At 37.6% G+C, this 27,992-nt stretch overlaps 1 protein-coding gene and 1 long non-coding RNA gene across 34 annotated transcripts in view; both read right to left on the bottom strand.

The window, feature by feature from the left end:
- LOC110177636 (chromatin remodeler ATRX homolog) overlaps positions 1 to 27,992 on the bottom strand; it is a 597,323-nt gene that overhangs the window by 269,538 nt on the left and 299,793 nt on the right. For 29 of the 33 annotated variants that reach the window (XR_015273279.1, XR_015273296.1, XR_015273290.1 and 26 more), the window contains one exon: positions 4,432 to 4,649. Coding sequence is in view for 25 of the 33 variants with exons in the window: in XM_086840143.1 (XP_086696269.1) it covers positions 4,432 to 4,649 (218 nt within the window). In the remaining 8 variants the exon portion in view is untranslated. Of the gene's footprint in view, positions 1 to 4,431; positions 4,650 to 7,292; positions 7,375 to 7,450; positions 8,122 to 17,896; positions 27,987 to 27,992 lie in introns of those variants that run through there. The other 4 variants (XM_086840132.1, XM_086840165.1, XM_086840195.1 and 1 more) reach the window with 3 other exon arrangements.
- LOC147644822 (uncharacterized) lies at positions 16 to 3,963 on the bottom strand. Its single transcript, XR_015273320.1, has 2 exons — positions 312 to 3,963; positions 16 to 251 (listed from the first exon to the last, which is right to left on the bottom strand). It is a non-coding gene; the product is annotated as an uncharacterized LOC147644822 (long non-coding RNA).

Raw genomic sequence — 27,992 nt, forward strand, 5'->3', positions numbered from 1 at the left:
ATTAAAAATTATAACTTTTTCAGTTTTCAATAGATTTTCACCATTTTATATTATTCTAAAATGTTGTGTCATTTGAAAATCAGTCAACTATGTTATATTATATAGATGCCATACAAACGACCGTAAGATATAGAAGAAAAATGATGATAAAAAATGTGAGCTGGAGTGTGGTTTTAATTACTCCAATGGAGGATCCCATTCCTCCAATTGGTTCTACGTTGCAGCAACTTGGTTTTAATCGCTTCGCCGCCCTGAAACGGAAATTTTGAACATTTCCTGCATTCAAACAATATGTTGATTTCATGGATTACCTGAAAAGACGACACATGGAATTGATACCTTATCCTGCAGCTGATGAGGAGGATCCCGCACTCTGCAATAACTTGGTCCTCCATACAGTTTAAGCCATATAGCACTACTGCACCATGCCGACGGCTCAGGGAAGGATTCCAAGGGTTATTCACTCAATTCACGACTCAATTCACGACAATTCAAGTCGTTGTTGTGACGAGTTACAGACGTTCATCCTGGCCAGGATCAGAGGGTCCGTGTGGTCACAGTGCAAACCTCCAAGGGAGTCTACAAGCGCCCCATCACAAATTGCTGTGCTTCCTTTGAGCTGAACAGTCGTTCAGGGGGGCCAGTATGTTGAGGAATAGATCGGCTGGATGACTTGAATATTACTATTATTATCAATTAATATGAGTTGCATATAATCGGTCCTAGTTTATTAATCATAGGTGTCTTGTTTAAAACATAATAGGTTTTAGCTGACATGCACAACTAAAAAGGCAGCATATATGTTAACACGTTTAATGAGTTGCCATAAGTCTGTATAAGTCTTGGGTAATTATTGAATCACCCTAGGTTTTATATGAAAATTCAGCATAAACACCGTGCCTGAAGCCCATAGGTTCCCAGTATGGTGAGTTATGCTATTCTTTCTAGTGCTATCATTTTGGCCTGACGAGCGGCTGGCCGCGTTTAGCTTGAGTTAAGTTAATAAGATTCAGATTTGATTTTATTATGATAAAGAGCGGAAGCTCATTAATCTGACTCCAGCTAATGCTGCTTGAAATTATTAGTTATAGTTGAACTTTACCCGCAGCCGCTCGCTTATCGTAACCCGCTTATAGTTATACCCGCATAAACTTAGTCTAAATCGCTACAGCCCACCGTGGCAAAAAAAAAAAAAAATAAAAGGTATTTAAAATGTGTGCATTATCTAACATAAATTTCGAAATATTCGATGACAAACTCGCAACTCGTTTTTTCGGTCATTTTAATGAAAAGCTGTTAAAAACATGTTTTCTTTTGATATAATCTCTTTAGCAGACCCCTGCTGCTTTCTAAAATAGGAATGTAAAGAGTCCAACAAAAATGCAAAGGGTCCCGTGCGAATTTATTTCAAATAGAATAAAAAAAAATTTAATTCTATTTTTCAAAAATGTGTAAGCATTTTTCAGAAGCATTAATTAATTGCATTAAAATATAGCCTTTGAATCCGCAGAAATTGGCTATTGATTTGGTCGACCTGAAAGGTAAATTCTGTTTTTTGTCCCGTGCAAATCACTTGAATTTTGCAAGTATCCTAAAAATGACAAATCATCCAAAATCCATCTTTGGACCAATAAAATAGCTAATATAGTTAATATATATCTATACTATTATATAAAGAGGAAAGGTTTGATTTTTTGTTTGTTTGTATGAATTGAATAGGCTCCGAAAGTACTTGGCAGATTTGAAAAATTCTTTCACTGTTGGAAAGCTACATCATTCCTGAGTGACATAGGCTATATTTCATTAAAAAAAAAATAGGCATCCTTACTAAAATTACGATAACGTAATCCAAGGTGTTAAAAAAATATCAAAAAACTACCTTACATCTACCGCCCTCTACAGGCAGCCAGCTGAATCAAAGCATTTTCTGTCAAACATTCAAAACATATTTAAATAAGGAATTGGAGATAAAATTTTTATTTTTTTGTTCAGGTTCAGTAAGAAACGAAGTCATGCCACCCAAGAAGTCGAGTTTGGGTCGTCGTACTCGCAATACAGAAGCAAAAAGACGTAAGATTACGAATATGACTGACGAAGAACGGGCCTCCATCCGAGAGACTGAGCGGCTGAGAGCAATGCAGATGCATAACGAAAAATCAGCAGAAAGACGAGCAGATAGGCTTGAGAGAAAACGATTGAGAGTTAGGCAGTCGCGTTCTGCAGCAATCGATTTGATTCACTCTCAAAATAATGAACGCGAAATGGCAAGGGTAGCTGAAGCGCGTTTACAGCTTACAGAAGATCAAAACCTGCAATACAATCGTCTTGCATTCAGATATAATCCAACTATTGATTACAGTTCGAATAGAATGTCGTTATTGGCTGGATGCATCAGGTCTGCATATACTGTCAGGCCTCTTCGATTGAATCAGACGAACCTTCGGTCCGAGGAATATATCCATTTGCGGGATGCTGTGATGAATGACCGTAATACAACCAACGTTGGAAAGCTCACGATTTTGCCATCCTAATACATAGGTAGTCCACGCCACATGCATGAATATGGTCAAAATGCCATGGCATATGTTCGTTGCTACGGCCGTCCAGACTTATTTATCACCTTCACATGCAATCCAGCTTGGGACGAGATAGTACAGCTGTTATTTCCTGGACAATCGTATAGGGATAGGCATGACATCACAGCCCGTGTTTTCAGACAAAAGCTCAAGTCACTGATGGATTTTATTGTGAAACATGGAGTTTTTGGATCTGTGCGGTGCTGGATGTATTCAGTAGAATGGCAGAAGAGAGGATTGCCGCATGCGCACATACTGATTTGGCTGTATGATTTTTATCAAAATTACTCCAGATGAAATCGACGATGTTATATGCACTGAGATTCCATGGGCCGAGGTTGATACGGATTTGCATGAAGTTGTCATCAAGAACATGATCCATGGCCCATGTGGTACCCTCAACCCATGTTCACCATGCATGGTAGACGGGAAGTGTTTAAAGCGATATCCTCGAGCATTTACAGCCAACACCGTAACAGGGGACGATGGATATCCTCTGTATAGGAGACGGTCAACTGAAGATGGAGGGACTTCGGCAAATTTAAACATGAGAATTGGTGATATTGAGGTAGGCAATCGTTGGGTGGTTCCATACTCAACACTATTGTCAAAATCATACAAAGCGCACATCAACGTAGAATATTGCAATTCCGTGAAATCGATTAAATATATCTGCAAGTATGTGAATAAAGGCAGCGATATGGCAGTTTTTGGTGTTCAGGCAGAAAATGGTGACAACAATGCAATACGAGTTGTCGATGAAATATCTCAATACCAGGCTGGAAGATACATAAGCAGCAACGAGGCTGCATGGAGAATTTTTTCATTCCACATTCATGAACGCTATCCAGCTTTAGTTCACTTGGCAGTCCATTAGGAGAATGGTCAACGTGTCTATTTCACAGAAAGAAATGTGCAAGAAAGAGTCCTGAATCCGCCAGCGACAACTCTGACTGCCTTCTTCACCTTATGCCAGGAAGATGATTTTGCCAGAACCTTGATGTATTCAGAAGTGCCCTCTTAACCATAATATGCCCAGCAGGTGTTCAACTAGCTCATATACCGAGGATACCGATGATCCAAAATGATATGACAATCCCATTTAAACGGCTTCAATTTCCGGTAAAAACATCTTTCGCATTAACAATTAACAAGTCACAAGGCAAAACCTTCGAATTAGTATGGATCGATCTGTGAAAGAAATGTTTTACTCATGGTCAACTGTATGTTGGTCTATCGCGAGTCGGAGCCAATGAAAATCAATTTATTTTGCTGCCACAAAATAAAACATCAAATATTGTTTACAGAGAAGCTCTAACAAAATAAATGTATTTTCTTTTAGGGTTATGACCTCAATAATTGAAAAAAAAAAAAACAAAAAAATAAAGGATGAATATGTGTCATATTATTATTATTATTACCAATGTGTTAAAATTGACAAATCTAAATGTTATGTTTAATGCCCGTGCGAAGCCGGGACGGGCCGCTAGTATAAATATATAAAGGTTTCCTTATGGCTTTTTTTTACCTTTTATACATATATGTATAATTTTTGTTAATTTACTATTGAAAAATTGTAAACTGATTTTCAATTCTACGTGTATTTATCGTTCACAGTGATATGTGAGTATATATATATATTTGTATATATATTATATAAATATATATATATATATATATATATATATATATATATATATATATATAGTATATATATATATGTATATATATATATATGTATATATATATATGTATATATAGATAAGAGTATAAAAAACAACCGTAAAAAACAAGCCAAAAGCCTAAGACATAGCAGAACTTATTATATACGCTTATACAGCAATGTTGTACTTACCACTTTTCTCCTTTTTCTTCACACATTTGAAGAATTGAGAACATCACTCGCAATTTATTACTAGGGACGATAGTTTCCAAGTCTTTCTTTATGAGATATTTGCGCCACCAGTCATTAGTTACAGACATAACTCCTGTTTGACTATCATAAATATCATCTGGCTGGTCTTCATCGGAATTGGGACAAGATATTTTCTTATTATCCTTTTTACCTTTTTGCTAAAAAAATGTGGTTAAAATATTAAAATAAATTAATAATATGTATAATAATTTTATATTAAAAAAAAAACTTCTATAATGATTAATTTAAAGTATGGTACAAAAATGCTGAAGTCTACGTGTTGTAATAAGATTTTGTAGACGAGAGTGAAGACGGAAGTCTACCAAGTACGTGATATTTGCAGATACCCGTAATGTCGACCACATATTAGAAGTTAGTGGTGTCTTTTAGGTTTTTATTGTCTAAAAGGTACGAGAGGTACGACAAGGTACGATTCGCGGGTCTAGGGAAGAGAGAGCTACTAACTGCAAAGATAGAATTTAATTTTACTGATGCGGTGTCGAAAATTTTCAAGTACGATTGAATGGTCGAATACAACCTGTTTAATATGACATAACATCTTTAATTTTTCCAAGTGAGCATTGTTTTTTATTGCGCTTTCATTATCTGTATAATTATATTTTTAACATTTTCGGTTTTCAACAGATTTTCATCACATTTGAGATATAGCAATATAGCAATATTATATATCTGAATAAAACTTTACAGATAGTCTTCAATATACTCCCACTCGTATATATCATAGAACTTCCATATGAACGATCGGCAAATTTTACGAATAAAAATTATAACTTTTCAAATTTTCAACAGATCATCATATAATTAAAGAAATAGCAATTTTGTATTATTCCAGAACTTAATCGGATGAAATTTCATGAAATCCGGACAGTTGTGGTTACGATCGTGTCATTGACGCTACCCAAATCATTAGATCACTTGCTAACTACCATTAATTCTCTTGGTGCCTTACCCAACATCTCAACTATAATCCTATGGGAATTATAAGCACAGACACGCCCCTAAAAAATATATGTCACCATACGTATCCAACTTTACCCTTTGCCTCTAGCAGTCTGAGAGTTCAAAAAAAAACAAAAAGATCTATTGCCGTAAAGTAAAATGGTAAGTCTTAATGATAGCCAGTTAATTTGTCTGTTTCAGGAAAACCTTCAAAAATGCTGCAGTCTGTGGAACAACATTGTGCATTGTTGTTGCACCTCGGACGGTGGACGATGTATGAAAATGGACGGCCTGCGCTACTGCAGAGAGATAATGTTTTTACTGCGGCAAACCAAAAGCGGTTTTAAGGACCGAGTCATCGAGTTTTTCGTAAAACTCGTGATATGTAATGAACATACAAATTTAAATTTTCATTTGCTAGGGATATTTCAACTTTTAAATTAAATGTTCCTAACACAGTATGCTCTACCAAATTCTGTCCAGAGTATGTTTTTGTCAAGGAGTTCGTCTTCAAAAACAAACCAACTTTCTCTCTTTTTCCTATCAGAATGCAAGAGGCTTACGTAGTAAACTTCCTTGTATTCTGATAATCTTTCGTTTTCTTCCTAGACAGTAGCTTACTTTTTATTTACTGTTTCTACATTCCTCCATGGTCGAAACGCTCTATTTATTGTAACCACTTTTACGCTATTCAGACGGATTCCAATAGACTTTCGGATAGGGCCAGCCAAAATAGTTCTCTGAATTCGGAAGATTTTGAACGGCTGAACAATGTTACATATGAATTTAATTGGTCGGATGATATGGCTGTTGCTGTGGATATTATTTAGAATACCAAGAACCAATTTTAACTTATCAATTATCAATTTTAACTTATCAATTTTAACTTCGCCGATGTCTAGGGATAACTTTCTGGAATCGGCTGAATATAGCGAAGCGCAAATACTACGTGACGGAGAAAAAGTGTCTCGAGCTGCTTCGTCAAAGGCGTTTAAGAAAATATTTGATTTTGCCTAAGGAAAACAACGAACAATTCTTAAATAATTGTGTAAAAACCCGCCAAAACTAGCTGGACTAGCTTTTAAATAGATAACGAGTGTGGCGATAATTATTTGCCGGTAATTTAGAATTATTCGGCAAAGTTAAACATTTTTATTTTGGATTTAATTTCCTTAAAGTCGTAGGTGGCGGGTACTGTCTCGTCGGCACTGTATCACCGTTCTTTGCCATTGAGGAATATACGAGTGCAGGTGGATGAGCACGCTGTAGAGAAAAGAGACGAAATGAAATTGACGACTTCGCTGACTCTATGTCTGCTCTTTTGCAGACCTATGTATATATGTAAAGATTTGGCGACTGCAGATCAGCGCAGAATAGCACGAAGCTTACTAAATATCTATTTGTGGGGATGTAAATATGTAAAAATTGTCGCTCAGTGCAGAATATATTTATATTTATATGCGTATGCTTGGAAGTAACTCAGCTCAGAATAGAGCTGTGTGGCCTTTCAAGAAATATTTATTTATATAGAAGCTGCCCTTCAGTACCATTCCCTTAGGATTCAGTTCTGAATCAGGTTGTAATGGATAGGACTCCATCCTGAATCATTAGGGAGCTTTCATTCAAGACATCCAGAAATTTCCATACAGTAGGCATTAGCAAACCTGAATTCGGACTACCCGAGGAATCATAAAGAAATCCTGCTAGCAATTTGTCGTGAATTTCGGCACGAATTCCCCCCTAAATCAGAAGGGAATTTCGGGAGGGATTCTGAACAGAATAATACATTTTTTTATTTTTTTATTCATTTAAAAAAACTTTATAATTTGTTCAATGATTACCACAATTTTTTTTAGCATAACTTCTTGCATTTCCCCTAAACGTATATTACGTGTCTTTCCTTCCGGATGTTGCCTCGTCAATCTATTAGTAAAATACATATGCATATACATATGTATGTTAGAATCAAATGGACAATATTTTCCATAAATATACACACCAATTAAGAAGAAAACAAATACTGGCCTTCCGTTCACAACGTCTAGGTTAAAAAAGAGTCCAGGTTTAAAAGCAATTCTGGAAATGAATTTATTAACTGAATACAAAAAAGTCACTTTCCCTTTAACAATATTTAATAAAATACATTGCAAAACACTTCTGAATACTTCAGCTGTCATTAGAGCTGTGAAAAAAATTGATTTCAACAACGAGACTATCGATTTTTGTTTCGTTCAATAATATTTTTCATCATCTCAATCTAATTTTGGAACCGCTGGTCCGAGTCCCTTCCCAAACACAGGTAGAATTTTCATTGCCTACTTTGTTTCAGAGTTCTCTTACCGAAACCCATGAGATTTGTTTTTGTTTTTAAAACATGACACCAGAAATCGGACAGGAAAGGAATTTTGGGACTACTAATGAACAAATAAACCTGAGTGAGTAGAAATGGAGCCATGGCAAAAAGAGGGGGCGTCAAGAATAAAATTAATAAAATAATGGAACACATTAAGTGGCTATTATTTACAAACCAACCGCCACCCCCCTGGGCAACAGCCCAAAAACTGCAAGAAGAACTTGATTTCCTTAAATCAAGTCTTGTAAAAATAAAATCCAAGGCTCCAGCTCACTCAGTAATTAAGCAAATTAATGAAAAAAAATAATAACACCTCCAATTCCAAAATAGCTGCCAAAAAGGGAAAAGGAGTGTCACAAGGATTGCCCAGGACCATTGGAGAGTCCATTCTGCTTATCAGACATGTTGTCTGAAACCTGTGCGATGACCGGCACCGGTACCGCCTGAGCTCATAGGCCCAGGACATCTGCAGCTGAATCAACAAGTGTGAGGGGCAGGCCGCCCCTTATGCCAGTGAAGGAGCATCAGCAAGTCAGCCGGCGACGACCAGCTGATGCAACTATAAAAACATCCCCGATTGGAGCCAAATGAGAAATTTATTTAAATATAACTTAAAATATAAACATTTTTAATACATAAGAAAACATTTTTTGTTAAATTGAGCGGAACCTTTTCTGCACAATTAGAAATGTAGCCCGTGAAGCTATACAAAACAATAAGAAGAAAACCTTTAAAAGTAATGCATGATAGTTATTAGTTAATAATTCGAAAATGGTAATAGTAGACGTTAAGTCAGTGGACTCCACTGCTAACGTTATTAATAATGTAGAGTCAACCAATAATAACTTCGAATTAATACACACATTGTTAATATATTCGTTGTTGTAATGTGCGCAAGTTGTTTTTATAAATTGTATAAGTTGCATAATAAATGTCTAAAAAAGAAATATATGAGCCGGACAAAATTTAATAAACAAACAAAAATAAAGCGCATAAACAACATTAAGAGAAAAATTTTTTCTTTTCTGTTATCTGTTCTGTTTAAGACAATGGAATAAAATAAAAGTTAATAAATACAAAATATATACATATATATATTAACTAAAGTATGGCTATACTAAAGGCGATTAGAGAAATATATGATAGGGACCCTTGTTTTAAAGAAAGAGTTCTGTAATTAGTTTCAGCGATTTCAGTATTAATAACCATAATATAATGGAACGGAATGAATTATATAAATAAATAAATATTATAAAAGTTGACTTAGACAAATCATATAAGTTACTTACTCAAAACAGGCCAATTCAAAAAAAAAAAAAAAAAAAAAAACACTATTAAAAAACATGTAGAAATACTAATGAAATGCTTTAATGAAGCACGAATACTAATACATGCCCAGAGGGAAAAATTAAACCAATATCATTGGTCCCAAGTATCAAAATTTTTGATTTGACTACGATCTAATTTAATAACAATTTAACAAAAGTTCAATTTAGAGATATCAGTACCGGCCATACTTAACACTTCTCTAACAGTTGAAACTGGTGGTGAACCGGAATCAACAGAAGAAACTGACATTGACCAAATTGAATCAGAAGAACTTACTAACCTAAAATAGAAGAGCAAGATTTAAATAATCTTACTATTCCAGCTATATTAATGCCAGATCTGGATAATCCGACAGATTCTGATGATAGAATAAAATAAGCAACATTACAATGACACAATCTAATATTGATTTTACTAATACAGCTTATACCAGTTTTCGGTAAAGCTACAAATTTAACAAGTTTTCTTGATGCATTACAAATAATAGAATCAATAAAAGGGGAGCACGAACAATTAGCAGTTTCCACAATAAAAACAAAGCTAAAAGGTGTCGCCAGAAACCTAATCGATAACGTAAGGACAATTATTGAAGTGATTTCCAGATTAAAAGGCAACGTCAAAGGCGAAACTTTAGAAGTATTGTCAGCAAAACTGATGAACCTATATGAACCTATGAACCTGAACTGAATTAAACTGCTAGCCAGTATACACAAGAGGTTGAGCAGATGACAAAAGCTTTAGAAGGTGCATACATAACAGACGGCTTACCTCTAGAGCTAGCCAGAAGTTATTCCACTCAGCATGCAGTCAAAGCAATGACTAAAAATTGCACGATCGATAAGGTAAAACTTATCATGCAAGCTGGTACCTTTAATACTATGAATGATGCCATTTCAAAATTTGTCTATAGTTGCACTGAAGCAACTGGACACTGTCCTATACTACAGCAACTATCCACAGCGCGGCTCAAATCGCGGACATGGAAATTATAGAAGCTACTTTCGTGTTTATCGTAATAACTACAACGACTACCAGAATTACAATGGAGGACGAGGCCAATATAGAGGAAACTATAGAGGCCGTGGTAACTCGAACCGAGGCCACAATAACAATAACCAAAACAATGTCAGAGTTCCCCAAAATACATCGGGAAACTCCCAAAACCCTTTTAATGTTCATCAATAGAAGAAGCAATAGTTCACACTATTAATCTCACTCAAAATATATTCGTTTCATATATCAATGTAGCTACTGGAAAAGAACTTGTCTTTTTAATAGACACAGGTGCAGACATATCCATTTTAAACGAAACTTTTGATATCTTCCAAAACATCCAAGATAATTACATCATAGACATAGACAAGGAATAAGTCAAGAAATAACCAAATCCAAAGGTCTAGTTTCTATTGAAATACAGACGACTAAATACAAAATTCCACACTATTTTCATATCGTGAGCTTACTATTTCCTATTCCATGCGATGGAATATAAGGAATGTCATTCAGACTTCAAGCCATCTGAAGATTGGCTTATAATTAGACCCAACAGTCGAGTCGATATAGTCTTGTCTGTGTGACTGTCCGTTTCAACCCAAACTAGTCCTTTCCCTGCAGTATCGCATGTCATTATCAAGCGCCGACTGCGACTTCTACCGAGGCGACGCTCTGCGACCGCGACTTCTTCCGAGTCGACCCTCTGCCGACTGCGACTTCTACTACGACGCTCTGCCCACGAAACAGTAACGGCGGTAGTCTAAACAGCAGTCGTCGGCAGTACCATGGCCGGCCGTTGAGAAATTTGTTGATGAAACATTAATGAATTGTTGATGAATGAATTGATGATGAATTGTTGATGAATTTGTTGATGAATTGTTGATGAATTTGTTGATGAATTGTTGATGAATCATCGATTAATTGTTGATGAATTTTTATTGATGACAGCCTAGGACATGCCCATGTTAAATAAATCAGCGGAACAAATACTAAATCAAACCTAACAAGGACTCTACTTAGTTCATGGCGACCGTGACAGGACTCGTACATAAAATACAGATCAGCAAAAATGACTGATCGCAAGGCCGTAATTAAGAATGCTGAAATGAGCGAGGAGGTGCAGAAGAACGCAATTGACTGCGCGACACAGGCACTAAATGAATGAAACATTGAACACGATATTGCCGAATACATCAAGACGGAGTTCGACAAAATAAACAAATATATACTGTTCAAAACAGGTTAAAATATTATCTTCTGGAGAAACCACTGTTCACTGCGGCCAAACTGCACCAGCAGACACCCATCGTGGAGGAAGAAATCAACGAAAAAAATAAATCTGAGTGAGTAGAGTGTGATGGGACGGGCTGGTGGCAAACATAAAATACAAAAAAAATAGCGCACATAAAGTGGCTATTATTTACAAATGAACCACTCCCGTCATGGGCCACAGCTCTAAAACTACAAAGTGAGCTTGATTTTTAAAATCAAAAATAAATAAGCCCAAAACACCGATCACAACTCACTCAGTAATTAGATCCATAAACAAAGCTGCCCTGCCGACTGCCCAGGGCCACTGAACAGCGTGCATTGCAAATATACATGCACAAAGAAAGACGATTAGTGCGAGAGGCAATCCGCCCCTTGCACCTCCGTGGGAGAAATGTGTAAGACTATTTTGAAGACTATTTGTGGAGACTATTTTGAATAAAATAAACTGATTTTGCCGAAAAAACTATTTGTTCTGTCTTTTTTTTAACAGTCCTGGTTAATTTGGAACTCACCTTGTGTACTTTTTTAATAGTCATTGTTGTTATAATGTGCGAAAATTTTTTTATTAAACATATAAGCTGCATAGCAGATGTTTAGAAAAGAAATACATTAGCCGGGCAAATGACCTAGATAAAATTTAAGCAGCATATATACAAATATAATTTTTAGTAGAATGGTTTAATGAAGCGCGAATACTAATACATGGTAAAAGAGAAAAATTAAATTAAGATCATTGATCCGACTACGATCTAATTTAATATCCGTTAAACAAAAATTCAATTTAGAAATATCAGTACCGACCATTCTTAACACTTCCCTAACACTTGACACTGGAAATTAACCAGAATCAACAGACCCAAACGACATTGACGAAATAGAATCAGAAGAGCTTATCTAGGTCAACCCTAAAATAGAAGAGCAAGATTTAAATAACCTTACTATTCCAGCTGTATACATGTCAGATCTGGATAATTCTACAGATTCCGATACTCCAAGCATAATAGAGAATAAAATAATCAACTCTATTACAATGGCACAATCTAATATTGATTTTATTAATATAGCATCCAAGCTTATAGCAGTTTTTGATGGTAGGGCTGAAAATTTAACAAGTTTCATTAATGCTTTACAAATAATAGAATCAATAAAAGGCGAGCACGAATAATTATCACTTTCCATAATAAAAAGCTGAAAGGTGTCGCCATAAATCTAATCGGTAATGAAACAACGATTACTGAAGTGATTTCTCGACTAAGAGGCAAAGTCAAAGGCGAAACTAAGGAAGTATTATCAGCGAAACTGATGAACCTACAGCAACGCAATAAAACTGCTAACCAGTACACACAAGAGCTTGAGCAGATGACAAAAGCTTTAGAAGGTGCATACATAACAGATGGCTTACCTCTAGAGCTAGCCAGAAGTTATTCCACTCAGCATGCAGTCAAAGCAATGACTAAAAATTGTGCAATCGATAAGGTAAACCTTATCGTGCAAGCTGGTACCTTCAATACTATGAACGATGCCATATCAAAGCAACTGGACAGTCAAACACTGTCCTATACTACAGGAACTATCCACAGCGCGACGCAAATCGCGGAAAATATAGGGGCAACAACTACCATAATAACAATGGAGAAAGAGGCCAATACAGGGACAACAACTACCAGAATATCAATGGAAGATGGGGCCAATATAGAGGAAACTATAGAGGCCGTGGTAACTCGAATCAAGGCCACAACAACAACAACCAAAACCATGTTAGAGTTGCCCAAAATACATCGGAAAATTTCCAAAACCCTTTAAATGTTCAGTAGTAGAAGATACAAGAGTCCACATTATTAATCTCAGTCAAAATATATTCGTTTCATTTATCAATGTAGCTACTGGAAAAGAACTTGTCTTTCTAATAGACACAGGTGCAGACAAATAAATTTTAAAAGAAACTTCTGAAATCTTTCACGACCAAGATAATTATATTATAGACATAAAAGGAATAAGTCAAGAAATAACAAAATCCAAAGGTCTAGAGTAGCATGCGTACATACATATGTATATACATACATATAAATAAGGCTGCAACACTTTGTTGTTATGCCAACAGAATGCATACATAAGCAGCGACTTTGTCGCAGCGGGCCCAAACCTAAGTGCCCTCTGCACATACTCAAGTGCAGACGAAATATAATCCGCACTTGATAACAGCGACCACCCAAATAGCTTAATCAGCGTTCTCACGCTTGAGCGTCGCAGTGCATACATAAGTGCGCGCATGACTCTCTCAGCTAGCCAGTAACGTTTCTGTTGCTGTACATACTAAGCACTAACGCTAAGAATTAATTCAATAAAAGAGGAGACTGACGTCTTCTCCAAAAGAAATAAACTGGATCTACTTCTTATAATTGGGGCATTATATACCTAAATTGGGAACTGGATCTACATCAATATTATGGATTATTATATTGCGACCGTGACAGCGGATTTCACCGGACTGCACAACTGCAAACAACTGGAACACACCGTGGAAGGCAAAAATTATAAATACAATTAAAAAGCCTGAAGGAGGCAACAACAACAACTGGAACAACAATTAACAAAAAAAAACTGAGTGAGAAGAGTGTAATAAATGTTATGGGTCGCGGTGGCCGGGTTAAAAAATTGAATAAAGAAATTGCTCACATGAAGTGGCAATTATATTCACCCGAGACCAACACACCGTGGAAGGCAACAGCAAGGCTACAGGCCATGCTTGACCTTTATCAGCAACAGCTCAAACAGATAAAAGAAAACCCTACACCACATACTCACTCAGTGAATATCAAAAATATTAAACTTGTTAATGACAAAACAATAACCACACCGTCTCCCAGCAGATTGCCCTGGACCTCTGGACAACCCACATTGCAGATCTACTTGCCTGGTAAGGCAATAACCTGTGCGAAGATCGGTACCGATTCCGCCTAAGCCCATAGGACCAGGACATAGGGATGCAGAAACATCGATGTGCGCGTCAATCGATGTTTTCGATGTTTAAAAAAAAAAACATCGAGAGAAACATCGATGTTTCTAAAAAAAAATTGAATTTAACAATATGACTAGATTTTATTCGAGATCTGTGATATCAGGACTATCAATAGTATTATTGAAATGTGAATTCTTATTGTTAAATAAAAGCTTGTTCACAGAGCATTGTCCTGCGGTCACTAATGGTTTGTCCAGCTTTGCTGAACACTCTTTCCGCTTCGCATGACGAGGCTTGTATAGACAAGTATTTGGCTGCTACCAATTTTAAAGAGCAGTAATCAGTACTCATCTATAAAAAAAATGGTTACTTAGCATTTTCCGCATAACAATTTTAAAGTCTTTCCTTCCAATATTTTAGAGGGTCTTCATTTTCTCTAAGGTTTTCTTTTTCGGAGTTGTGTGAAAAAACGTCGATGGTGGTGACCCAGCCATCGATGGTTCCGATGATTTGCAAACATCGATAACATCGATGTTTCACTCGATGTTTCTGCACCTCTACGGACGACACTGCTGGGACAAATTGGTGTTTCCGCCACGACGCACCCACCCATTCTGTGATGCCTCCCGGTCATCTAGGGGGCATCACCCTTTTCCGGCGGGCCAGAGCCTATTCCAGGCGGAATCTCTATTTAATTTGCTCATATCTCTATTTAATTTCTGTTCAACAAAATTGTAGCTCTTAAATCTAACATGGCAGGTGAGTGATGTGTATCAGGCGTCACCTCACGCCCGGAGAGAACGTGGCCTCTGCCAGGGATGCGCTCGCGCCAACACTGCCTCTTTTGGGGACTCAAAATTCCCGGAGGAGAAGCGCCTCAATAATTTGGCCTTAATCGGGCCACCAAAACACGACTCGCTCTTTCGTCCCAAGTCCCTGCTGGAGCTCCAAGAGAAATCAGAAGGGTTCGGGTGTTTGCGAAAAAAGGTAAGGACATCGGCTTCTGCTCCGTTCCCCTTCGATCACAGCGCTTGTGTTGCACAAAACCCGGACCCAGGATACGGGCAAGCACAGGACAGGGATAACGTCACTAACACTAACAAAAAATAAATAACACTGATCTAAGTAATTCGATTTTACTCTTCAGCACCAACAGGGTAGGCGGCCTGGAAAGCGGCGGCGTATTGCCGAAGCAAAATATATGGCCAATATCCTTGTGTTCGCCCTTCATTTTCGGACGAGCTTACGGAGTTATCTTTGTCTTTTTCATTCAATATTGGCTCCTCAAAAAGATAAATAACCTCTGCTGGAAGACGCTTTCTTTTGTTTTGCCGTTTGGTGATGCGGAGATTAGAGAGTAAAGGATTGGACGAATCCATAGCCCTGTGAAACACATCAGACATATTGTCAATGCGGCTACATTTTCTTGCGTGATGCTTTCTGTCAGCTTTAAATAATTTGTGCCTTGCTTCCGATGCACCTTCCCCCAATGAGCCAACTGGAACGATTGATCCTTCTATGATTTTATATCCGTGTACTTAAATTTTGTGTACAGTCGGAGACATGGGGTACCAAGGATAGCTTGACATATATGTGGTGAAAGTTTCAAAACATAATAATTTGAATTTTTCAGAATTTATAGGATTATTACAATTTATAGCAATCAAAATAATGTAAAGTGAATTAGAGAATGCTCTTCTCGCCGTGTGTCCGTCATTACTGTTGCCCACACCATTTTGCCTGGACTTGTCTACATGAAGTCCCATATCTTTCCAAAACGAATTTTTAAGTGGCTGTTTCCGTGCCGCCAGTTGGTCTTTGTCTATACCTTTGACATGCCACTTTTTTAGCTCGATTCTATATGATAATGTAAGTACAAATTCAAAGCAACGTATCCACGCATGAGTGGGCTTATTCCATATTGATCCGTATTTGGCTTCATATCAAATGTTTTGGAATAGAAATCATTTATTTCAAGAATTTTAGTTGGTTTTGCTCTACACATTGGACTTGACAGACAAGATTTCGTTCCTGTTAATATATTTAAAACCTTGCGGTCTATTAGGGTTAGGTGACCATCAAATTTCACTGATATTTCGCTTTTCTTATAAAAGTGCATGTAGACATTCAGATATTTAATTTGAGTGTCTAAGTTTTCTTTTTCGTTTATTATAAGAGATGTTGGTTCTTTAATATACGAAATTTTCAGAGGACGGTCAAATCTTGTGGATTGCGGCGATTTATTCAGCCAAATAACTCTTTCAGTTTGATCTACAATTTTAATGGGTATTATTGAGGTCACAAAAAGAGAGTCATCTAGAGTTGGAGATTCAGTTATGTTACATTTTTTTTTTTTGTATAAGCTATGACCTGTAGAACCATCAAAGTCGTAGCTGAAAATAAGTAAGCACTGAGTTATATCCGTAAGCATTTCACAGACTTCCTCTTGCATGATTAGTATTCGGGAAGTGGTATGGTTCAACGAGTTTTGTAAGGAGACTTGAGCTTCATTTTCGCTGCAAACTATTCCATCAGGCCTACATTTTAATTTCTCCTCCACTATTTTCGAATATGGTGGGTAGATAACGCAGCCCTGTTGTTTATTTAGTTTTTTTAATATTTTGATATTGCTGTTTAGTTAAACTATTTTCCATAAAAGAGGATAGGGCTTTTCAGAAGATATGGGACTGGAATCATTTTTGCTAATTTTCTCTTTTAACTGACCACCAGATTCTGTTGAAGCCGTTTTTTTTTAGAACGAAATGCGTATTATTCGCATTAGATTTTCTTGCCGAAATTGAATTGTTATTTTCTTCTGCAAGTTCAGATGCTAAATTTCTTTTGAGCCTTACGCCAGCATCCTCATAATTCATTTTTGGGCGACCTCGTTTATTTGATGACATATTTTGAGCACAAACGCTTAAACTCATATTGCCGGCTAGCCACAAAGAGTGTTTTTGTTCTTAAATTGGTCCATTATACGGTAGCATTTTGGCAATGTTTTTTAATATAACCAATGAAGCATTTCATTTTGGTTGACATTTGCTGATTTAAAGTTTCATCAAATTGCTCACCGTAAAGTTATTTTTGTATGTAGCTTCTTAGAGCATCTTCCGAGCGGCTGTTTTTCTCCCAAACTTCGAGAAGTGCAGCGTGTGCAAGCAAGTTGCTGGACATAAGTCTTTTTTTTTTTTGAAGAAACTTTGCGTTTTTACCTTTTTGCATCTTTGTGCCATTTATAAGTTATACACCACGGAACACAAACAAACTTGTTAGTTTTAAGCTAAAAAGATACACATATAAAACAGTTCACAGTTGGACAACAAGTCATAATAATCAAAACATGTAATCTAAGATACATTTATAAATACCTTTGCTACGATTTGCCATAATCAGAAATAATAAATCAATTTGTTGCTCCACAAAATAAACAGTGATAGTTTGCAAACATTTTTCACTAATTTAAACAGCTGACTTTGTTCGTTTATCAACACTATAATGTTGTTAGTAAAAAATCTTGGATAACGGTTCTTGGCTAATTAGGGTATGTAAATTCAAAAAATATATTTTATTTTTAAAAATAATTTGTAAAATAATTTGAGTTTATGCCAAAAAAAATTGACTTTTTCCCCATAGTGAACTGGCGGCTTCGGGCGTCGGAGCTGGCGGCGCTCTGGGCTTCTGCGGCGGATCTGGGCGGCGCTACAGCGGCTCTGGCGACGGCTCTGGCGACGGCTCTGGCTACGGATTTGGGCTACGGTAAGGCGGCGGTAAGACGGCGGCGGTAAGGCGGCGGCTCTGGCGACGGCTCTGGCGGCATTGAGGCGGCGGAGCTACGACGGCTCCGGCTACGGCTCTGGCGGCGGCTCTGTTTACGCTTTGGGCTACGGTAAGGCGGCGGTAAAGCGACGGTAAGGCGGCGGCAATGCGACGGTAAGGTGGCTACCGGGAAACGTCATCCACAAAACTTTATCGCAGTTACGTCCACAACTTCGGATTTAAAAAAACGTTTTCACCGCGCACGTCTTGCCTTAAGCTTTGGAACTCACGTTTTTTCCTGCCAGCGCCTCCCTTTGTGGCCTCGGATCGTTCCCTCAGTTTCGTACCCCCAGCCCGTTACATCTTCATTTCCTTCAGTGCCTCGGCCAAGAGAAAGGATAAGAACGCTTTCTTTTAATCCACATCCGAATTTCCCGGTTCGCTCATTGGCCTCTTCGCCCCCTGGGCCAACCTATCATGTCTATCCCTGTCGATACATCGATAGTCCTCTAGCCCATCTTAACTCCAAGATATTAAACCAAATTTGAAAAAGCCTATAAATTTCTAACACAAAATAGACAAACGCATATAGGTACAGTTAATAGGCACTCCTTAGCATTAATCGACAGCTTTAACGAAGCTCTAATATTGATATATCAACATAAAGACGTATTAACCACTGAACATTGGTCATATACAACACCTGTAAAGTTGGAACTTGGTGAAGTTAGGACTGAGGATATTCAATTAGAAGAAGAAGATTTAACAAATCCAACAATCCCTGCTGTTATCACAATGTATTCCAAAGATATTTTATCTGAAAGTAAAGAAAGTGCTAATAACAGCCTTATAATGGTTTACACAGCCGCTGCCCAGAGGGCATATATTAGGGAAAGTGCACAAGCAGTCCCGGAAATCAGTGACGGAAAGAAAAACCGCCTTGAAAAATTCTTATCGGCAGTAAGACTTGTCAACCTAACAAAGGGAACTTATGAGAAAGTTGCCATGGCGTTAATTAAATAAAAAATAACGGGCACAAACCTAATCAAATAAAAAATGAAACCACAATAGACGGAATTATTGCAAAATTAAATGTCGTAGTTTTCGGCGAAAGATCCGCCAACATAAAGGCAAAAATGGACACTTTAATGCAGACAGGCAAAACAGCCACTCAGTTCACAACAGAACTAGAAAATCTGTGACAGCTTCTTGAAGCTGCTTATATTGACCAAGGCATACCATTTGAAAATGCTGATATGCTCAGCACTACAGAAGCCGTTAACACAATGATTAGTAAAACTAGTCACGAAAGTGTTAAGCCCGTTTTGGAGTCTGGTATTTTCACTACCATGGATGCTGCCGTTAGTGCATACATCCGTACTAGTACAAGACTTACTGGTAGTGTGAATATAGTGATGTAAGCTACCGCGGTAGTAACAATCGTGGTAACTATCGTGGTAGAGGCCATGGTAACTACCAAAACAGAGGAAATAACCAAAATAATAACTATGGTAATCAAAACAACAGAGATATTGTTGTTCCCGCTCCCTAGAATTAATGATATTTTAGATCAACTAGGTCAAGAAAAATACTTTTCATTCCTTGACTTAATGTCAGGATTTCAACAAATTGAGCTAGAAAAAAGTTCAAGAGATATAACGTCTCATATCGAGATATAACTGCTAATATTGCTTCACGCGATTACCTTTTGGATTAAAAATAGCTCCTAACTCATTTCAGAGAATGATGACTATTGCATTTTCTGGACTAGAACCTTCTCAAGCATTCCTTTATATGGATGACTTAATAATAATCGGTTGCTCCAAAAAATATATGCTTAAGAACTTAACAGATGTTTTTGAGAAATGTAGGAAATACAACCTGAAGTTACATCCAGAAAATTGTTCATTTTTTATGCATGAAGTGACTTTTCTAGGTCATAAGTGCACTAATAAAGAAATACTTCCAGACGACAAGAAATATGATATAATTATGAACTACCCAGTGCCGCACGACGCGGACAGTGCTAGACGTTTCGTAGCATTTTGTAACTATTATAAACGTTTTATAAAAAACTTCGCCGATTATTCAAGGCACATAACAAGATTATGTAAAAAGAATGTTCATTTTCAATGGACGGATGAATGTCAAAATGCATTCCAATATTTAAAAACAAAACTATTCGAACCTACTTTGCTAGAATATCCAGATTTTACAAAAGAAATCTGTATAATCTTAGATGCATGTAAGCAAGCAAGATGCATGTGGAGCGGTTTTAACTCAAAACCATGATGGTCTCCAACTTACCATTGCTTACGCATTAAGAGCATTTGCAAAAGAAGGAAGTAACAAGTGTACTACTGAGCAGGAATTAGCTGCAATTCTTTGGGCAATATTACACTTTCGACCATATGTTTATGGAAAACATTTTATAATTAAAACAGATCACAGACCTCTAATATATCTATTTTCAATGATCAATCCAAGTTCCAAACTGACGTTATGTAGCTGATTCATTATTAAGAATAATCATTAAAGAGTTACAAAATATTACAGGTAATATAATGAAAGTCACAACTACAAAATTTCCGCTCGGAAAATAAAGAAATAGAATAGCCTAAGCAAACTATAAACAAAAATAAGATAATCGCAAGATATGCTGTTAGCGATTTATATACTAATGGAATTCTTCCAAAGGCTTGAAATGCAAGCCGGTATAAATAAAATCAGCCAACTAAAACTGGCACCGTGGGAAAAAATCTTTGATCAAATATCAATCGATAATTTCAAAAATATGGGCAATAGAACATTAAAATCGTTAAGAGTAGCGCTACTAAACCCGGTGACCCAAGTAAAAAGTTTAAAAGAAAAAGAAGCAATATTGGCTGCATTTCATAATGATCCAATTCAAGGAGGTCATACTGGCATATCAAAAACTTTGGCCAAAGTAAAAAGACACTATTACTGAAAATGTATGTCTAAAGATATAAATGAGTACGTAAAAAAATGTCAAAAATGTTTTCGACAGAGTAATAGTGGACACTATTGGTCCACGATCGTTCTTATAGGTGCTATATGATATAGTAGTCCGATTTTTATAAAATTTTACAAAAAATTTTACAATAATATGAAATAGATATAACTTGAGTTTTTTAAAAATCAATTGAAAACTGAAAAAGTTTTAATTTTTAATGATAATAATTTCCCGATCGTTTCTGTTGGAGCTATATGATATAGTAGTCCAATTTTCATAAAATTTTACACAAAACTGTAGAATAATATAAAATGGCTACATCTTAACATTTATAATTTTTAATGGTATTAATTTAATTGAAAACTAAAAAAGATAAAATTTTTAATTTTATTAGTTCGATCGTTCTTATGGGAGCTATATGATATAGTAGTTCGATTTTTATAAAATTTTTCAAAAAAATTTAAAGAAATTTAATATGAAAATTGAAAATGTTATCATTTTTTTTTTTGTAAAAATTATCCGATCATTCCTATGGCAGCTATATGATATAGCCTTCCGATCTGGCCCGTTCCGACATATATACGAGTGAGAGTATATAGAAGGCTAACTACAAAGTTTCATTCAGATAGCTTCAAAACTGAGAGACTAGTTTGCGTAGAAACGGACAGACGGACATGGCTGGATCGACTCGGCTGTTGATCCTGATCAAGAATATATATACTTTAAATAGTCGGAGGTGCCTCCTTCACTGCGTTGCAAACTTCTGATTGAAATTATAATACCCTGCAAGGGTATAATAAGAATAGAAATAAAATACTATATGATCAGAAAGTAAAAATATTAATATATCAGTTAAAGTTTTACTAAAAAACGAAACGAGTCATACTTTAGATCCTAAATACACTGGTCCGTATAAAGTAACGGAAATAGGAGATAGAGATAACATTATAATACCAAATAATAAAAATAAGAAGCAAACAGTTCATAAGGACAGATTAAAAATTTCTAATTCATAATTGTATTTAGTATTGCCATGCATAGATACAAATATTTTTCGTAATTTCATTTTCATTGTTGCTAATTAATAAAATAAAAAATAAATAAATTAATAAAATAAACAAGAAAAGCAAAATAAAAATGATAAATTAAAAATAATTATTATTATTGAAATAACTTCATATAATTATGTTATTTTGCAAAAGGAGGAAGATGTAGTGTGCACACATATTGTATACCCACTGTACCAAGAGTACTTAAAGGGTACACACTGTACTACTTTGTTGCAGTGCATACATAATTTAATTGTCCCGGTCTCAAGTCCCAAGTGGCCGAAATATGAACCGATCACTAGTGCATAATTGTAACACGAACAGCCCACATGTTCATATACCTCGCGCTCCCGCTTAAGAAAGCATAGCTTATATACTTAAGCATATACATAGGCGTCTCTCTGCCGCCGTCTGTGGGCAGCGCAGGGACGAGACTTAGCCTTACTTAGAATTAAAAAGAATAATGTAAATCAGAAATGATATATACGTTAGAGCGACGACATTGCTGCTCCCACAAAAATAAACAAGTTAAAACCAAAAAAAAACTAACTTATTGGCGACCCCTTGAAATTACTTTATGGCGACCATTTGAACTTACTTTACAACCTTTAATAGTTCTTATAGTTACAAGGACTCTATAACAGCTAAGGCTTCTAGTTCGTAACTATGGTAACTCTTCTCTGGCTTGGAGGTGGCTCGGCTATAGTATGCGATTGGCTTCATCTGGCTGATATTCATCTCTCTGCATCAAAACTCCGGCTAATCTACCGGCGCTTGCCTCTGGATGAACTTCATGTTTGAAACCTAAGCGAAGGATATCGTCCATGTAATGCATCGTGTCGCCTTTTAGCACACGCCTCTCTAACTCTGCCATAAGTCTATTGAACGCAGCAGATGCATTTTTTGATCCAAACGGAAAACGTTTAAACTCAAACAATCCATCCGTGGTAATATCCGAGGCTCCACCTCGATCTGGTAATAGCCGCTATTTAGATTTAATGATGAAAAATATGCGAACGTTTTGCTTCCTACAGCTTCTCCTCGATATTCGGCCCTGGAAATTTTTCCATAAGCTTGTTGAGGCGGCGGTAATCGATGCAAAGTAGATCACTACCGTTTGGCTTTTTGATAAGCACCTCCGGGTTAGTGTACTCTGACGTGGATGGGGTTATTATGTCACGTTCCAATAGCTCATCTACCATCTTGGCAACAACTTCCTTCTTTGGCTCGGAACCTCGATATGACGCTTGGGAAACTACTTGGCCACTCTCAACAACAATGTTTGCCTGGACGACGTTTGTCTTGCCTATGCCTTACAATCCTGTCAGCGAACCCCTCGAGCAGATGCCTTCTTTCTTCATCGATCTGTAAATTAACAAGAAGCTTTTGAAAAATACTCTCGCTTGAAAGCGTTACCGGCTGATGAACTGCTCTCTTGACTTCTATTTCACCCGGATCGAATTTTAGCACAACTTCGGCGCATTTGATTTCATCTTAATCCAACAATAAATCCTCCTGCAACAGTTTGTCGCTTGCGATGTATGCTTTGGCCGTTATAAATTTTCCTGCGATGTCAATGTCCACAATCATGGCTTTGGAAAGGAATCGTGAGCCTCCACAAATTCCTACAATTTTCAAAGAGCACGGCAGGCGATCTGCGTCTATCTCTTCAGCAACTGATTGGTGAATTATAATGTTTTTGCTTCCAGTGTCAATGAAAGCTGTATAACCTTTCGTATTGATGTATATTTTCCTAGTGAACAGCTTTACCTGATTGGATGAACCCAAATGCATACCCTGTGCGACCTGGCAGTTTTTAGTTGGCGGAATGGAACTTTTTGCAACTGGAGCAGAGTGTTTTCTTGCTTTCTTTTGGGCACACATTTCCAAAATGCCGGTTTTCGCACTTTAAACATGCTTTAGGATCTTATGTTCCAGCTTTACCTTAGAAGTACTGGATTTTGGTCAAAACTCTTTCTGATTTGCATTAGGCCTAAAATAAGACAGCGTCGGCAGTGTCGTGAAACTCCTTCATCGACGAAAATTGAATAGCTGCAGTACTGTTCTACAAACTCTCCGTGTTGTAAACCTGCTCGGGCATATCGAATGACTTCTGCTTCGCTAAGCTTGAATCGCACCCCAAGTGCTAACATGCGGAAACAATACTCCCTTACAGTATCCTTTGATCGTCTGGTTGCATTCGCCATGTTGAAATTAATCTCTGCCTCGCCCGGCTATAATCCGAGTTCCTCTCGGATTGCTGCTGCAAAACTGTTCCATATGGTGAGTAGAACCTGCGAAGAATCGAGTCACATTTTTAAGGGACCGTTCAGCTTTGTATATATGGCAAGAATTCTCAACTCCAGGTCATATTCTGGTAAGGTATTTCCTTAGCCGATGCTTGTCTGCAGTGGCTGTTCTCCGCCTTATCCCCAAGGTTACGATTGGTAGATTAATCTACGTCAATCTCTTCCGCCCGTTGCCGCTGCTACCCTGCAGTACCTGTAATCAACAAAAAATCAAGGTTTCATTAACAGTCAAGATGTGCTATTGATTTTTGATCGATGACAGCCCATACAAACTGTTGATTTATTTAACATGGGCATGTCCTAGGCTGTCATCAATACAAATTCATCAACAATAAATCGATGATTCACCAACAATCCATAAACAAATTCATCAACAATTCATCATCAATTCATCGATGTTTTGTTGATGACACATCGAAGAAACATCGATGTTTCAACAATTCATCGATGTTTCATCAACAAATTTCTCAACGTCCGGGCCATGGTACTGCCGACGACTGCCGTCTAGACTACCGCCGTAACTGTATCGTGGGCAGAGCGTCGTAGTAGAAGTCGCAGTCGGCAGATGTTCGATTCGGTAGAAGTCGCAGTCGGCAGAGGGTCGATTCGGAAGAAGTCGCAGTCGGCGCGTTGATGACATGTTGATGACAGTTGCCTATTGATGACACGCGGTACTGCAGGGTACTGCTGGTAGGATGTTGACATATTGTTGACAAACTGGGCCATCATATCTGTCAGTGCCATTTGCTGTTGTAGTTGTGAAATCGCAGGCGCTTGTGCTGCGAATAATTCCCCACTCTGATTCATGACTCTTTGCACTAGTTCTGCTCTGGGGCCGGCAACTCCCAAGTTCCTCTCGCTCAGCAGGTACCGCAACGATCACCACTGTCAGAAAACCTTGACTGTTTTCCTTCGTATGTACAACCGCAATCGTTTGCACACAAAATCTTGCACCCACGAGAAACTCTGTATGAACGTCTGCAAGCGAGATCAGCACTCGTGAATTTTACTTTCTGTGAATTTCACAAGGACGCTACGGATACACACAAGCTTTTGCATGTACATAAACCTCAAAGATTAGGCAAGATTCCTGAGCAGTCCGTTTTGAATCCATCAGCCGCGTAGTAAAAGATACCGTGATTTGCAATCGCTTGTCACCTAGACCTTTGGAAAATCTTATCCCATTACAAACTTTCCACGCCGACAATTCTTCTGCTGCTTCTGCTGTTCAGTGTCTCTCACTGTACCTGCCTCTTACTCATTGCCATTTCGTATTATCCCACTTCTGAACTGTAAAGTGATTTCTTCTTATATGTATACAAGCGATGAGCATAAGGAAAACTAAGTAAAACTAATAATAGCGCTTTTAAATAACTGTACGTGCTTTTTGTTTTCTCATGCAACTCTAACTTTTCTTCTAATTTTTCTATCGGTATTATTGCAACCATCGCATAACTATCGCTAACGTGCGGTTTCTGAATCGGGACTTCCAGTGGACCACAACCGACTCGTCATATATATATGGAGATTACATTTCGAGTGCTAAAAAAGATCCGGTATCTGAAAGTGCCGATGGAAAGACCGTACTTATAACCGTTTTGTCCATTGCGGGTCTCAAGTAATGATGCTAAGAGCCCTGTTAATGTATTCACCCAGGATGTAAGACCCGGCCTACCGATCAATACTGGCACGGCAGACAATTAGGCTGCCTTCCCAAAAGACCTAATAGTAGTTTCACGTCTCCCCCCTGCTCGAACATCAAAAGATCTTATTGCATTTATCCTATCTTATTTCCAAGCATTGCATTTCATCTTTCGAAATAAATGTCCTTCCTTATCAAAATGTGCTCTACTTTATGATAGGGACAAATTGAGAGTCCTTGGAGATTTCAACATCTATTTCGTCTATTTGGTCCTCAAATAATTCTATAAACACCCTCCTAACTTCTACACAGCATGATTTTATTGCTGTCTTCTTTAATATTTATCTGTCTCAAGTCAACCATGTATGAAATTTCTTTGAGTGCTTGCTTGTATTTTGTTTTGTCTCAAATCCGGAGAGAGTTAGTTAGCTAGGGTGGCATCGCTGAAGCACTAGAAGTCAGACATCATCCTACTTACGATGTAAATGCTTTACAGTTATTCTACGGCTCGATCAATCTTTACCGTACTGGACGGAAGTGTTACAAAAAGAATTTGGCCCTTTCGAGGATTTAGCTCTAGTCTTGTTTGTTAAAAAAAAATGAAAGCCTTCAATAAGTTCTTTCGTGCTTGCATTTAAAAATATGACGTTTATAATATTCAGTGAATTGCGGTTGGATTTGCGAAGTTCTATCTACTTATAAAAGATCCAGAGCCTGAAATCAGAATATTTTTTACATCTGGGCTGAATTTCACCTAATTTTAGTCTAGTTAAAACGTTAGCCTTTTTTTGTTATATCTCCATTGTGTAAATCCAGTTTAGGTAGGTCTCGACAGAATACTTTCAGACAGACGAAATTTAATCTGATTTCAGTAAAGCATTCGATTTCTTTGATCATTCATTTCTTTTTAAAAAACGTAACCTAATGGAGTAACCAGTTGATTTTCAAGTTATCTGAATAAATAAAACAACATTTATTCTGAAAAGGATCCATTTGGGTCCCAAACTGCGAAATTTTTTTTTATTTAAAAGGTCTAACTTACCCTAGAGTCTAATGTATTCGGACGAAGATAAGCCTTTCGTGCAATATTAGAACGGTTGTTTCCTTTAAAATTATTAAACTTTTAAAGATGCTAATCAGTCAGGACCTAAACTCAGACAGTCCAGGAAATATTTATTTACGGAAAAATGCAGAAATAGGGGCCAAGGCCGGGATTTTACTTGTAGGTGCGAGAGCGAAGTTGAAGGGGTCCGTATAGGACCACGACTCGGCCACTAGCCGTTGGAGTAATCGGCCCCGATCGGACCGATGATTAGGAATGTACCGATTTGAGCCAAGGCCAGGGCTAGGGAGATGGGAGCCTGATCCAAGCAACCGAGCCGTCAACAGTATGCCGATTGGCTAGATCCGGAAAGGAACCGCGCGGCCAGAAAATAATTCGGCCCGCCACCCCGGTGCCGATTCTCCCTGGAGCGAAAGGTGCTGTCGAAAGGTGTTGCGACTCTAGGCTTAACGTGTATGGGTTAGCCATGCCGTAGTTTGGCCTTGCCTGTATGGGTTGGCTCTGCCAAGTGTTGGTTCTGCTGGTGTGTGGCTCTGCCGAGTTTTGGCTTGCCCGACTGTTGACTCTGCCGAGTTTTGGCTCTGCTGATTCAGGCCTTACCGGTACGGCTCTGCAACTCGGAATTGGCTTTGCCAATATTGTATGGCTCTGCCGAATGTTCGTGTCGTCGTGAATGCGTGACTCTGGCAAGTGTTGGCTCTGCCGGTGATCATGGAATCCTTTCTGGTTTGTCGTCGTGTCGGTGAGCTAGCGTGCGCGACTGGGTGTAATATTCCCAGCCATCCCGAAGCCTTCCTGCCCTCCTTTGGACTTACGTCACGTCGACGTATAAACTAAAA

The sequence above is a fragment of the Drosophila serrata genome, unplaced genomic scaffold, assembly GCF_035046125.1.
Source record: "Drosophila serrata isolate PLE 108 unplaced genomic scaffold, ASM3504612v1 contig_88, whole genome shotgun sequence".
Taxonomy (NCBI): domain Eukaryota; kingdom Metazoa; phylum Arthropoda; class Insecta; order Diptera; family Drosophilidae; genus Drosophila; species Drosophila serrata.